The sequence below is a fragment of the Ambystoma mexicanum genome, chromosome 10 (assembly GCF_040938575.1).
Source record: "Ambystoma mexicanum isolate Mex_15411 chromosome 10, UKY_AmexF1_1, whole genome shotgun sequence".
In the NCBI taxonomy this organism is placed as follows: Eukaryota; Metazoa; Chordata; class Amphibia; order Caudata; family Ambystomatidae; genus Ambystoma; species Ambystoma mexicanum.
In genome coordinates, this window is record NC_090932.1 from 774,020,691 (window position 1) to 774,036,411 (window position 15,721).

General features: G+C 44.6%; 1 protein-coding gene across 1 annotated transcript in view; it reads left to right on the forward strand.

The window, feature by feature from the left end:
• The first annotated feature begins 1,844 nt into the window (after positions 1-1,844).
• LOC138492926 (vomeronasal type-2 receptor 1-like) overlaps positions 1,845-15,721 on the forward strand; it is a 402,451-nt gene continuing 388,574 nt past the window's right edge. Inside the window, exon 1 of the mRNA XM_069620220.1 lies at positions 1,845-2,071. Within this exon, the coding sequence (XP_069476321.1) occupies positions 1,845-2,071 (227 nt within the window). The remainder of the gene's footprint in view (positions 2,072-15,721) is intronic.

A 15,721-nucleotide genomic window follows, 5' to 3' on the forward strand; every position in this document is an offset into this window, starting at 1 on the left:
AGAGGTTTTAATTGCTGGGGTCGATTTGTTGTTGGCTGTTCCTTTTGTGCTGCCAAACAGACGGGATCGGCAGTTTTGGCCGCAGATGATTTAATCAAAGAAGAATTCATCTAATTTGTTTACAACAGATTTTGCCCCAAATATATGTGGGAGGTGGGTCTAGGCAAATAACTGATGTAGGGGTGTTAAGGGGTGCATGGGGTCTTCCCCCACTTATGTTTGCGGCAAAATAGACCAGTTACAAAAAGTATTTCAATGAAAACTTTTCGATCAGATCACATAGACACAAATAAACAGAAATGATGAAATTGGCAGCCTTAGCTAGTAAAGCATGCTCGCTCACTTATATAACATAGCATGCTGCACAACGTGCATGCCATCACAAAGGCACCATGGTGCCGGGCGACACCAGAGGCCCTTACAAGACAGCTTCAGAGAGTTGTGTAAATCTCCCCCAAGCCTCGGATCGTCTTCAGTAGATCGGGTCATGGGTGGGAGAGAGCTCCAACTTGTTGCTGCCCAGCATGATTGCTGCTCACTGGACCATCTGAGTGCCCAGGTCGTGGTGTACCATGAGAATCTGGAAGTGGACTTCCAGCAGCATGAGGTCTCGGATAAAAGTAATGTTAAGAAGAAACTTTGCAGTCCGAGCATCTTGAGATTACTCGCTTGCGTTTAACAGAACTGCGAAGGTAACGGTAGATCACAGGCTCTGGAGAGCAAATCATAGCTTCAAAAAGCACGGCGACCGCTTTTCCTAAAATCAGGAATGACATCCAGAAAGAAGCAGAAACTAGATGGGAGCCCAGCTGCACTTGGCGGCCAGGCCGATGCCCGTGCTGCTAGTATACATGCCCTCGAAACTCGGCCGCCATGTTTCATATTTAGTGTTGGCATTCATTTGTATTTTTTAAATAAGCAATTGACCTATTGGTAAATAAGAAAATCGCATTTTTATTTTGGAAGTGTGTCCATGTAAGTGATACGTGAACTAGTAAATGTGGGCTCCGTTCCTTCTGCTCATCTTTCATCCGTGTGGTGTTTTGTTGAAAATGCAATTAAATTACCGCTTAAGTGTTTTTAATCATGCTTGAAAAGAGCATCCTGCCTGGGTTCTGAAGGCAGGCATCACGCGCTCCATCCCCTGTGGACCGTGTTGTGACATGAAATGGTTTTGCTGGAGGATAATTACAGGGGCGTCGGTGTAGAAAAACAACTCTGTATCCATGCATCCCGCACTACCGGGGGACAAAGCGCTTGGTTACCCGATAGCATGCGGGCCTCTGTTTACATGTCAAAGTACAACAGAAGGGACCCCAATCTCATTACAGAACACCAATTGCTAGAGGTTGACCAAAACTATTGAAAAACATCCCATCTCTCCAATTCAAATCCCGGTGTTGGGTTGATAATGAAGTCAAAATGAACAATTTGCCTGAATTGATTTGCCCTGGACAGGTGTTTTCCTGGTGGTGTTGCACGCAGTTGCGTAATACTCTGATAATCAGTACGTGAGGCAATCAAAGGTCTCACTTTGCGTGTGTCAGTGGCTCAGCCTTCTCGTCTTGGATAATTAGCGACGCACCTGTGTGACAGGTCCGGTGTTGATCCATTACGAAATGACAGCGCAGGCAAGGCACCATTACACGGCGGAGAAGCACCAGTCGTCTTGATTGACAATCGCAGCATGCTCAGCAGCGAAGAAGCAGCAAGTTCTGTCTCAGAGGAATCCGTTTCCACACATGCCACGGGCCAGAAGCTACTCGGAAGCATCCACGGCACGAGCCACATAAGGTTTGCCTACCGTTCCCGCTGGTCCGCTCCCCAAAATCAATCCTACGACAATGGGCAACGTAAATTTAGGTGTCCTACTCGGGCTGTTCCTGCTATTGCAATGTAGAGTGGTTGTGCGCGGTGAAGAATGCAGATTGATTGGAAAATTTGACATCCATGGATTTGTTGAGTCGGAGAACCATGAGCTGATCATAGGAGGAATGTTTCCCTTTCACTTCCGGACAATATTGACCAACGAGTCGAGCTGGGAGGAGCCGAAATCTCCAAAATGTGAAGGGTAAGACTGGATTCCTATCTAGGTAAAAAGCATGGGGTGTTGCTAGGTCTGGAAAATATCCGAGGCTACACTAATGTCAAGACTGTCGGGACTGAGGGATATCTAGCCTTTTGGTTGTGGCCCCTGAGCTTCTATACGGGGCTACAACCCGGGGTTATACCCCCCCCTCACAAAACCCCCTAGCAACGCCCCTGGTAAAAAGTAATTTTAACTGTGCCAACTGCCACTGTAGCAGTCTGTCGGAGCTGGGAAATTTCTGGAGAGCGTATAGAGACTACGTGTATTGTAACCAGACATGAGTGTAAGCGATTTCATCAATGTTGATAATGGCTGACTTGGAACCAGGGGTGGTGTTAGGTATGGAAAAAAAACCTGGGGCTATGCTCATGTTGGAACTGTCGGGACTGGGGGCTAGCTAGCCTTTTGGTTGTAGCTCCTGAGATTCTATCCGGGGCTACAACCAAAGGACCAGGGGCTATAGCCTCCTTAGCCCCCGCCTAGCAACGCCTCTGCTTGGAATCATGCCATGAACAGGTGGCTTAATTATGTGATTAGGGACAGACTGCAGTATCCAATTGGTTCTGGCACCAATGAAAAATTGTCCCACACTCGCAAATGGCATTTCATTCCTTTTGTGAAAGACTGGGAGAGTTTTTTGGTAAAGGGTTTTGCAAATTGTGCATTTTAAATAATATGTGTGCAGCAACACTGGTCAAAATTACCAGCTACACAGTGAACTTACTCATGATAATCTCCCACTTTGGCCAAACAACTGGCCATATTTGATCCAAAAAACAAGCCCATATTAGCATGTTAGGCCTGCACTTCAGACATTGACCTATTGCCCTAAATGCCAGTCCGAGCCTGTATGCAAAAACACGTGGCACACACACGTGGACAGTGAACTCAACGGCTGTGTTTGTTTTTCATTAAATCAAAGCGAACATGCCAATTTAACAGAAAGCCTTTTTGTTGATTATGGAAAGGTCTGCGGTGTTTAATAAATTATGCATTATTAATTCACTAATTTTGAGTTCTGCTACATGGACGACATTGCAGGAGAAAGCATAGTGCATCACACAACTAAAATGATTTTTCGTAATCAGTGGAGGGATATGTCATTTCCCCAGTGTCCCTTCCTTGCACATCAAGGGACAGTGGGGAAATGACACGAACTGGAAGTGGTGTTGTTGATTGCAGCAGGAAACACAGTCTAAAGATGAAGCACACAGGATACATTGCTGTCTGTGGGCTGTTTTTACAGTATGGAATATATTCCGGATCAGTCCAATTAAAAGGAATTATTCAAAACAGTGATTAACTTGCATTTGATAGTATTTGGCTGATGCACTATAAAATGCAACATTCATTTCCGAAAAGAGAAAAACAAAACACATTAACAACACACAAACAATATTTCACCAATATGTACGCTCCTGATGTTTTTTAGTTTGTCACAATTGCCTTGAAGAGGTTGAGTGCCATGTACAATCATTCCAATGTATGATGTCGCACCTGGTGTGACAGTTCCCTTTGTTTTTTTTATTGCATTACATTTGTTCTGTTGTTTTTGACATTGTTTTGCATTTCTGTTTGTTGTTGATTTTACTTTGAAAGCTGTTTGTCAGAGATGCCAGCTTCTGTGTGTGTGCGTGTGTGTGTGTGTTTGTGTTTTGCAGCTGTGCTGTAGACCTGACAGTGTCTCGAGTTACCACTGGCACAGCCGGGGGAGATGTCAGCCTTGGTGGCAGCAATAGGACAGATGGAGACATCCGTCCATGTTAGAACCTCGTCGCTCCTCTGCCTCGTGACATAGAATGTTCAGGGTGTCTCAGGATGACCGCCATTTTGCATCTAGGACTGTGACTGCCATTTTAATGAGCGGGGCATTTGATGCTTGGGGACAGTGCCGGTTGAGCCAGCTAATAACGTCTGTAACCAAACCTCGCCCAGGCTTCCCCTAAAAATAGCAAAACGGATGCCACACTTGCAAATCCCAGTCTGTGATTTTTGGCAACAACCTGGGGCACATTTTAGAAGCATTTGTGGGAAATGCTGCACTTTACGCTAAAAGAAAACTGGTCAAATCTACCAGCGGCACATCGAACAAGCTGGCCCACATTGGCAAACAGGATCATCCCTCAATTGACGGATGGAACGACTGTTTGCCCCATAGTTCAGTCCACGCCTGCGATCACACATATGAATGGTGCAAGACGGAAATGACAAACAACGTGGGTGCTGGTCTAGATAAAGGACTTGGTAGGAGGCAATGGGCTAAATGGAAAACAGTGAAAAAGTGGAAAGGGGGATTCCACAAGGGCCCTTGTGGGGTTGGAGTTTGGAGGAGAGGGCGGAGTTCCGAAAGGGCCTAGCTGGCAGTTGAACTACACTCAAAGGCTATGTTCAAAATAATAGTTTAAAAATGGTGCAATTTCTTTCATGCTGCTTCTTTTCAACCTCCACACTGTACACCAATTCCACTTTAACTCACTTCCAAGGCAGTGGTGCGCCCAAAATACTATTGGTAATGCAGTGGTTTGTAGTACATTAAGGGAGCCATAGACACACTCTGCAGTAGAAGGCTACCAGGGTAGCTCAGCAGGTTGAGAGACCGTTGCAGAGATGTTATATATTAAAATCCGGTTGCTAATCGTGTGATATATTGCAATTCCTTATAAAAAACAAGTGTTTTAAAATGTGTTCGGTCAGGGCATGGGTTGGGCTGGTCGCTTGCTCATATTCAAGGCAGAGGGGACTATTTCTGCCCCTATAGTGAAAATCTAAAGTTGGCACCCATGAACCGACAGTTTAATTTTCCAATAACTGCTGTCTGCACAACAGAAACATTTATGTGTGATTAAGAAGTTTGACAAGCATGTAACATCTTCATAAATAACCTGTGATACAACACAAGGGAAGCGGTACACAAATGACAGGGTATTTGTGTGGTATTCTGACAAAAAAAAGTTAAACATTTAAAAGAAAACTAGTGAATGCAAGTTTAAGCAGCATTTCCGAGTTTGGAAATGACTTTTTTTTTCTATGAAAGTGTAAGATGCACATTTGGAAAACAATAGTGAGCACAGCACGTAGAAGGCCTACTTTTAACAGTGATGGCCCCCACCCCACTGATAGTCATGGCCCATTGATTCCCCTGGTGTCCCTTTCAGGCCAGAAGAAAGAACACAGTCTCAGCAAATAGTGCCAGCAAACGCGCGAATGGCGACTGGGGAAAGGAGCACAGAGCAGATTAGATCACTGAGCCCCAGCACTTGGTGGCACATTAAACACTTGAGAATTCAAGGAGAAATGGGACACAAGGAACAGGAGGCAGCACAACGTACAGGTGTGGGCAAAGGCACCACTGGGCATGCAAGGAGCCCTAGTTGGTGCGATGTGCATTGGGGGAAAAAAGGAGCGAAATAATAGGGGAGGGTATACAGTGGGTATGGGCAAGGGCATGCCAGCTCTCTGAATAGCTATCAGCTGAGCACCTGCCCAAAATGAGGGCAGTGATTGGTAATTATACCAAGACTACCATCAGCAGCCAGCTCATTCCAAGTGGCCACCATGTTGTCCCATTGTCCTATTTTATGATCTGCCCGTTGGCATGCATTCCATGATGGCGCCACCATATTGTAGTAATTTGACTTCAACAGTGCTTTGTCTTAACTTAAGTGGACCACCCTTGTCGAGACCTTGTAGCTCGCTTCCCTTCCATCACTTTCTTCCCACCCCGCTCCCGCCCCCAATCCAAACACTAGATCGTATGGCTCGGTGCCACGAACAGGGTCATCACCTCTCTGTAATGCTGACATTAATTGCTCAGTTTCTAGTCGTCTATAAAATGGCTATGAGCAGTGGCATAGAGAGGGTGTGGCATGAGGCGCGAATCCTACCCTTATTGCCCCAGGGCCCAACATGCCACAGGTCAGCTGTGTTCTGAGATGTCCTTAGAGCTTATGAGGGTGCATATTTGCTTGCCCGAAGCACAAAACATCACTTAAACATTTTTGTGCAACTTCAAATTTTGTGGACACTACGCATAAAAGTAGCTTACATGCCTGAGTCAAAATATTAATCCAAACGTGTGATGATCTGGGGTGTGTGTATACTTCTTGAAAGTAACACAAGTCGTTGTGCATGATCTCAAGTTGTTCGTGCAAGTTGTGAAACAATCGACCATATTTGGTTTTCAGGCTCACATCACCTTAGATTCTGGTACGTGTAGCACTGTGTGTAGAAACTGTACAAGATTGCAAAATGACCTACACCGTCACACCAGGGTTTACAGAAGAGCGCTCTGTTTTTGGCATAGATTTATGAAACAAGAGTGTGAATGGAGTGGCAGGGTGTGAACAGTGGGTAGTGGTGTGTGTGTGTGTGCATTACTGGCTTTAGAATGTCCACACTGTGCTGTTTTGCATGCCGATGAATACTCTGCATGGTACCAGGAGATTCTGTTGCATAATATTCACCACACACACCTTTCTTTGCAGAATAATATTTAATCGAGGTACACAATACAGAAAATGGTAAATAAATATATATATGGTAGTGGGGTCTCGTAGAAACTTAGCACTCTGAATTTCACTTCGGTAAAATCACATATAACCGATATGGGTAGTGGATATAAATAGTACATTAATGCTATTCAGGGGTGTGTGTGTGTGTGTGTGTGTGTGTGTATACACACACTCATATTACATGCCACCTCGGCATAAGTCAGTGCCCCACTTGGGCCACCCCACTCAAAAGAGTCTGGACACGCCACTGCCACCGAGCATAAAGTGGTGTTGCGCAGAAAGGGGTCAGTACAGTAGGAGCACAATGGGTAGTGCCAGGGCAGGGCAGATCAAAAAAGGAAGGTCATTTCATGGTACAGGTTTCACATAGATGATTTGTGTTGAACCTGCATACATATGTTTAAATTCTGCGGGTTCATTCTGATGTTCATTGTCACGCAGGTGATAAAATGTGTGCCTTTAGGTGGGTGATAGTAACAGCTGTTATATACAATGCAATGAAGCCATCCAATATAGCAAATACTTTGGCCTGGTTATGGGGGCAGGCAAAAACTAGTCAAACATTTCCCCTTCAGTTTGTGGTCCGAAGCACTGGGGATCTGGGAGCAGAGGTCAAAGTGGGTGGGAACTAAAGGGTACAACGTTCCTTTACTTTGTGTCTCCGAATACCTGTTTGAGGATGGTAAGGAACACCACCTTTGTTTTTATTTTTCTTAAATACACCCAGCGCGGGAATCAAAACTGGGCCCTATAACAATCTAATGTTACATCTAATTGTGCTATCTTGCAGGTGCTGGTTTGGCTTTGTTTATTTCAATAGACTGCTTAGGACATAAAACCTATTCCAAAGCAGTCAAAAAGCCCAGTTTGGCAGCGATCTGCGCATTGCTGTAGACACAGCAGTGTTTGCAGGTATTGGGAGGGGTGTGTGTGTGGCTAGAGACATGGGCAAATACTTTTGTATAGGCACGTTATAAATGCCTTATATCATAAAGAGGTGCCACTGGTGGGTGAAGGGCAGAGGCGGCTGCATGAAGGTGCATGCTATGATATGATATTTTTCCGAGCGCGACCAGGCAAAGGGAAGGGAACAGGGGAGAACAAAAACAACGATCTTACTAGGCCCAGTGACATTAAGAGCGTGCAATTGCATGGGAAAGGGTAAAGGGGAAAGTGCATGGAAGGGGGGAGATAAACAGTGGTGTTACAGCCACCAGAAGCAAAGTGCAAGGTTAGTCAGATTGGGTGTATCTGATGAATGCAGAAGAAAAGATGGTGGGGGACTGTATAGGTACAGATACCGACCCCATTGCAAGGGCTGGCCTGGAGGCAGTGCAGAAGGGTGGCAGGGTGAGCAGGTACATTGGCCCACAGGACAGAGGGTGGCCGGGTGCACAATGCCGAGCGAGAAAGCAGATCAGCGGGGGAGAGGAGGGGCAAAGGCAGAAGGGAAGAGGAAAGTCTTGAGCTGCTTTCGGAGCCAGAGATGGTTCTCCTCAAGTTTTAGAGTGGCAGGGAGGCTGATCCAAAGGGAGGACCGAGCCGAAGACAGAGTTCGACCCCCATCTCGTTTCTTTGAAAAATGACTGACCCCGAGGGAGTTAGAGGTGGAGGAGTGGAGCTTGAGTGGGAGAGATATTTACGGAGGGATAGTTGAAGGTATTTTGAACCCAGGCCCCAGAAAGCCTTGTGGACGATGCAGAGGGGGGAACAATGACACACTAATGGTGGTCTTTTAAATGCACATTCTTTCAGTGTGTTTTCTTCAGTCTTGCTGGAACTGTTGTAAAACGCAGCATTGTGGGGTGGAGTAGAGGAAAGGAAGGACTGCAGGACTACGTGTGGGTTTTGAATTGGGGTGGAGGAAGTGATGTGAGTAGAGGAGCGTGGATGGAGCAGAAAAGGGGGCAGGTTTGAAAGGGGGCGGGGCAGAGAGAACATCAATCACTGTCTAGGAGTGTGGGAGGAAGCATCACTGGAGGGGGTCTTGATGCAATGTCCACTGAGACCATAGTTTAGCAGCTTGTTGTCTTGAGGCACCACAGTAACCCACAGAACGTCGATATTGTGGTGCGGTTGTCATTAAGTTCTGCCCCTCGCATCCTTACGTCACGTGGTAGCAGTTGCTAAGACAATTCTTAAGCAGTTGCATATCTTGTGCCTAATTAGTGGCCCTTAAAGGCAGGGATGTAGTCTCTGAAGGACAGTCTGATTGAATTTAATGTCATGTGTCGGGGATCACTAAAAGGCCACCAACATTAGCTTGATGTTGCGTGGTTGTAATGTAGCTAAGTTTTTTGATGTTGTGTGATGCAGTAGCGGACACTACAATCTGCTAGCCATTTTATATCTAGGTTGGTGCCTAGGACTAGACCCTTCCGGTGTAATGTCTTGTGGTTTCAAAGTAGTCACTAAAGGACAGTTATCATCAGTTTGAAGTCATATAGCCTTATCCACTAAGATGAGCCTGTAGCATTTTTTATTTATTTATTTTATTTGTATCGTGCTGGAGAACGAGCCCAGAAGCATATTAGCGCACAACAAAACAGACATGTAGCAAAAATTAACCGCAAGAGGCAGATGTCAATTTGATGTCTTGTAGCCGTACAGTAGTCACAGGAAGACATCCCCAATCCATTGGCCATTCTGATAAGTGGCCTGTGCAGGACCACCAATTTGGTCTGATTTTGCTTACACTTTGATTGTGAAGCCACTGCAAGAAAGGCCTGAATGTGGTCTAATTTCTAAGAACTTTGCGACTAAGGGCACATTTCTGCAATATTAAAGAGGATGTGCAAGCTCTGTGAATCACCACAAAATACATAAAGGATTACGAAGACCCTCATATGTATATACTATAGCAGAATACTGTTGTATTGCTTTAAAAGCTGATTTGTTTGTAAAGAAAATGCTCTTTATAATTTAGCAGCGATTTCCTGGAGACTGGATGCTGCACATACACTTCTTCCTGGTGCCAACAGGAAAAGGGATGGTTGGAGAGGGCAGAGGGAAGACAAGGCAGACATCAGTGGGGAGAGAACATGCAATGTTACTGTGGGGAGAGAACATGCGATGTGAACCCGTGAGACAATCTTAGAATTGTTCCTTACTTGACAAATGATGAAAGGGCCGGACTGCAGAAACGTTGCGATGGTGCAAGTGCAAAGTTGCACAGTAAATGTACTAGAGCAAAGTTTGCCCTAAATCCAAAAGCATATAGAAAACCTCTGCACCATGACAAATGCAATATTGCACATTCTCAGAATGCCTGTGTCAACAATGTGCATGCCAACATTGCCACCCATTTTGGCGGTGCCCAATATTGCCACTATTGCTACTGTAAGAAGACATGTTGATGCAGAATGTGCCACAATGTGGCAGGATTGCCACTGTAAGAACACGTTCATATTGGATTTGCCCAATAGTACACATTTCTGGTGGCTTTTCCCAGTAATGCCGGAACTGCCACTCAATGAAGTCATTTTCATGCTGGTTGTGCTGATATAGGTCAGTTCTGCCACTCTACGGACACACTCCTATTGCTTCTGTCCGATAAGGCTACTACGGTCACTGTAAGAACACACTTGTGTCAGCTATGGCTGCTAATGCCAGTACTGCAACTATAAGAAAATGTTTTTTTATGCTGGCTGTGTCAATATATTCCAGTACTGCGACTAAAAGTACTCACTTGTGTTGCCTTTTCCCAATAATGCTGATATTGGCACTATAATAAGACCTTTTCATGGTGGCTGTGCCAATACATATCAATACTTCAGATATAATTACATACTGCCGTTGGCTTTACCCTACAATGTTTGTAATGACACTTTTATTGTTGCCTTTGGCCAAGAATGGCAATATTGCCACTGTAAGATTTATTCATTTATTCATGGTCATGGTCCTAATACCAATATTGCTGGTACTGCAACAGTTCTGCACTCCAAGAAACCATTTTCATGCTGAATGCTGCAAAATATGCTAGTGATGCAGTTGTAAGTAAACATTTGTCTACTGCCTGTACTGTCACTTTATGAACACACTTGTGCTGGATTTGCCTAATAATGCCAGTATTACCAATCTAGAAAGACATTTCCTGCTGTCCAGTACTGACACTAAAAGTATGTACATCTTGCCTTTGCATATTAAGGCCAGTACTGCCATAGTAAGTGCACACTTTTGTTGGTTTTGCCCAATAATGTGAGTACTGCCACTGCAATAGCAATTGTATTGCTTTTCCCCAATGCTGCCAGCTTTTTAATGTCTGCCAGCACCATTCCAGGGTTTGGAATGGAGGGGATCTGGGAGCTATTTAGCTCCTGCCTGTTAGCCTGGCTGGCTTGCTACCAACAGCAAATAGGAGCGACTTCTGGCTCCCCAGGCCAACTAGTGCTGAACAAACACACCTATGTGATTTTAAATCTCCATGACAATCTATAAATAAACATTAGGACAAATCTATACGACGTTTAAAGCACAAGGGGCCCCAAATAATGGACAAAATGATATGTTTGCATCTTAGGTGGAAGTAAGATTTTCAGAGCACTATTTACTAGCTCCTCTTTCCTCAATGCTAGCTCCTGGACGCTAGTTAATGCGGGATACCCAGGAGCTGCTTTTAGCTCCTGCTTATCCAATCTTAATTTCAATCCCTGCATTCAAGTCCTCTCACTCTCGCCCCCCATGCTCCTGTGTACACAGACAGACAGATGCACACACACACACAGATACATACATGCTCACATTTACTTACACATGCATCCAGACACAGACACACACACACAGGCATGCGCGCGCACACTCACAGCATCACACTCTGTCTCTTTTATTTCAATTCACATAATTTTGAGGATTGTTCACAGGCCTGATTTCTCTCCTCTTCTTGGGCCTGCTTCTGCAGCAGGAAGTAGCAAGAGGAGTTGATTTACATTTCCCTCCCTGAGTCCTGCTGGCTGAAAGGACTAAGGCCCAACAAGCTTTCATTTCAGAGAGAGCCCCAAATGAGGGACTGCAAGGCCTCTATGTCGCAGACAGTAGGACATCATTCTGGCATGTACTGGGCTCCTGAAATGGCGTACTGAGCTCGACAGAAGTAGCGACAGCTGGTGAATAATTGAATAATGCGAAGGACTATGCCCCAATATCCATTACGCACTGTCCACAACTGGGTGCATGAGCACTTTGCAAGCCCAGAGCAATTATGTATTTGCCATTTAGAAGCCCACATATATGTACGTTACATTAGCCCTCCTTTTCTCCCGGGAGTGAGTGGAGATTGCCCTGGGCACTGCTTATAATCAGTGATCGAAGTGAGTGGGAACGGTCGGGAGCGGTGTTCCACTACTTTTCTTTTTTTCTGTTTACCATGCCTCTACTTTTTAGGACCATATATACCATTCTATATAGAGGATCTGTCCATTCATGTCCCTGTGCAAGTGTAGAGTTGTAATAGGAGCCTTAGTTACTAGTCACTTAGACTGTTGCAATGCCCCCTCTCCAACACCTTGTCACAAGTTGCTCTCTATGCTTCTATCTACCCTCTTCCTTGCGGAGAACAGAGTTCTGCTACTTTTTTCAGCACACTTCTACCACTGCTTATTATATGCTCCACATTGACTGAGGCTGGGCCAATTGCTGGGTTGTGGAGTTGCTGCTGTGTTTATTAGTTGGCTCAGCGAGGTAAAGGAATGTATGTGCAGCCTATATGTATTCTCTAGTAGTATCTCGCTGCCGGCACCTGTGGTCGACGGATACAAGTTTGATGAAATGGGTATGCCCATGTAAGGCCGCGTAGGCTCTTCTGTATTAAGTTGGTGTTACTCCCAGTTTTGGATGTGTGCAGGGTTTCAGACTGGTATTTCTGTGATAAAAAGAACAGCCGGGATCCGGGGGGGAAAAAGCTCTGTTTTTTAAGGATGACAAGGGAAATAATGGGTATCCCAGGCAAGGTCTTGCCGCTTCTGCACAAAAGAGATAGAGACATTAAGACATTTGATTACAACCTGTCCAGAGCTGACTCCACAAAGGCAATTATTTTTTAATCATTATTTTGAGAATTTTAAGTATTTAACTGAAGGAAGGGTTTGGGCGATGATTTTTAGCAGGGAAAACCCCACACTGATTATAGCAACAATCAGGTTTTTAGAAAGAATAGAGATATGAGATCTGTTTTAAAATTTTAATTAGGTATTGCTAATCATGGGGGGAGCCTGAAGATATTAAAGTATTAATGATGTGTTATTAATTGTAGTGATAGCTGATCTCCTTTTTTTATCTTGTAATTGATATTGTATGGATTGCTATGATGATTATTACTAACTAGTATTGAAATTGAGGTATGTTAAATGTTTCTTTTCAGTGTTGAAAGGTTGATAAACTCAGCCGAATCAATAAATTAAAACATTTAAAATAAATTGAAAAAAGCTCTGCTTATTCCAGGACATTAAACACAAATAAATCCTGTGGTGTTTGGTAGACCTACAGGATCCCCACGCATAGATTTCATTGTGAACTTGGTCATCATTGAATCTGAAACTTTCTTGTTTCACTTATGAAATGGATTAGCTGCATAACCCCCATGCAGTTCCTTTACATGTCTCTCTTGTGTAGATCCTGTTATGTACCTTTGTATGGTAGCCTATTTAGGCCCCTACCAGCCCCTCTGTCATGGAAGATGGGGGCACCTTTCATACAGATCATACTGAAACTCCACATGGAACATTGGCTGAAGGTTGACCATTAATCACACATTTACTCGGGTCACTTTGTCTGCCCCACTCCTGGACACCAATTAAATGCACACAACAAGTGTTCCCGCTTTCCTTAAACAATCCAAAACTTCAAAATATTTCATATACATCAAACCAAATGTATTAGCTCATTGGACAAAAAACATTAACAGCATATTAGGAAAACAGGGAGAATAGAGTGTCCCCTCACACGAGTGCGCTCACATGCCTGTCATTTTTTAATAATAAAAACGGGCAATTTCTTGTTACTCTCCCTTTTGGGTGGTTTTAACTGTGTAAGTTATTGTGAATATCACATCATAGTAATCAGCAACAGCCAACAATAACCTTTTTGCGCACGTGCCTTTTGTTTCGCCAAAGCAATGGCTTCCTCTAGGCTAGTTACACAATACCTGGTTGTTACCCAAAATATTCATAACGTATGTTCTTAATGTGTTCTGTTTTGTCACAGTTATACAGTTTAGATACATTGTTTTTTTGCATTCAATTATTTGCAATTCAAGTACAATACATTCTGTGAGCTTAAATCTTGCAATTAAAAAACAGTACATTCTGTAAGCTTAAATCTTGAAATTCAAATACAGTACATTCTGTGAGCTTAAATCTTGAAATTCATTCTGTAAGTTTAAATCTTGAAATTCAGATACAGTACATTCTGTGTGCTTAAATCATATTTTCGTTTGTTCAATCAGCGTTTCAGTATTTGAAAATCAGTTGGGAATGTGCTGCTCCTGCCCCCGGCGGTATTGGATTTGGTTTGTATCCAATAGTTGTTGAATAGCGATAGAAAAGTCCTCTTGGGTAGCTAGTGCCAAGTCCTCAGATTGTCCCGCTAGTTTTGTGAATGAACGCCCCTCGGAGCCTGTTGCGTCTTTATTTCAATCGCTTGTCTCAATATGGCTGGAGGTACAGAGTTGTGCTCCTCCAAGTAGGCGGCGGCGTTCCGCTCGGACATAGAACAAAGTGCAAAAGTGCTATTGTACAGGAAAAACGTCTAAAGTGTCAGTGCTTCTCTGTAGAATAGGTTCAAAGACTTCTAACCATCAGCACAATTTTATGGTCAGAGAAAATGCTTTCACAAAACAATGTAACCATAATCATTGATCGCCCCTTACTAGGTTCTGAGTTTCCTAAACACCAGGTGGCATTATTGTTCACCATCATCCAGAAACCCTCCTGTGCTAAGGTGCTGTCATGACTTCAGTCGGGCGGCGTTTCTTTTCCTTATGGAGACGCCATTAACAGTTCCACCACGTCTGACGGCCGTCTGGGAGCACCGCTCTAGTGTTTTTCCAAGATGGCCGCCGGCGTTTACTACTGCCGGCTCATTCTGGCGTTCCTCGCGTTGCACCTTCACTGTTACTCTGCGTCTTGAAGGTAACGCTAGTGAACCTTTCCTCCGTGTGTTTTTTCTCCTGTGTTCCTTCCCTGTTTCCCGTCTCCCTTTGGCCTCCCGTTTGGAATCCCGTTGCTGTCTTGATCCGTACGGCTGTACTGGTCTCTCTCTCTCTCTCTCCGTTCCATTGCCCTTCTGACTTTCAGTCTGTTTTTCCCTCGCCCTTGCTGCCATATCCTTACCTCCTGGTATTTCCTTACTATCTGGAGTTTATTGTGCGCCCTCCTGGCTTCAATTGGTGCACTTATCACAGCTGATATTTTGGCGTCTAGTCTGCCTTCTGGTGATACTCCATTTGACCATCCCATCGAGCCATCCTCCGCTGAAAGAATATTCTCCTGGACTACGCTTTCAACTCTATCCTTCACCAGAACATCTCCTGCAGGGTTTTTTCTGCCCCTTTGGGCTTTTTCCCTGCTCAGGGGCTGGCTCCCAGGAGTCCCCGCTGTTCGTGTTATCTAGTTACCTGACAGTGTGGCATCCCAGGGAGCTCGCCCCTACTTACGTCAAAAGAAAGAAGTAAAGAGGACTGATAAAGTACAGACCCGAAGACGTTCTGGGAAGAGACCGGAACTACAAGAGAGGTCCACAGACGATTCAGGTGAGGAGGAAGGAGGGGATCGTTCGACCAACCTAGATAAGCTTGACAGAGTGCAACGCCTAACTACCTCCATGGCTTCTCTCGAGCAGTACCAAGAATTGGTGGCAGCCATTCAGGGGCTTACCGTAGAAGTGCAATCACTCCGGTCCGAAAATCAGTCCCTGCGACAACAGGTAGCAGCTCGTGAGGATGCTCGTGGAGATCTTCCTCCCCTCCCTTTACCTTGCGGGAAATTCAATGGAGATCCAAAGACTTTAAAGGTATTCTTGGATGCCTGTCAGTTATATTTCACCTTCCGCCCTCGTACGTATGAGACCACCAGGGCTAAGGTGGGTTTCTTAGTGTCTAACTTAACGGGAAGTGCCTTGGCATGGGCTT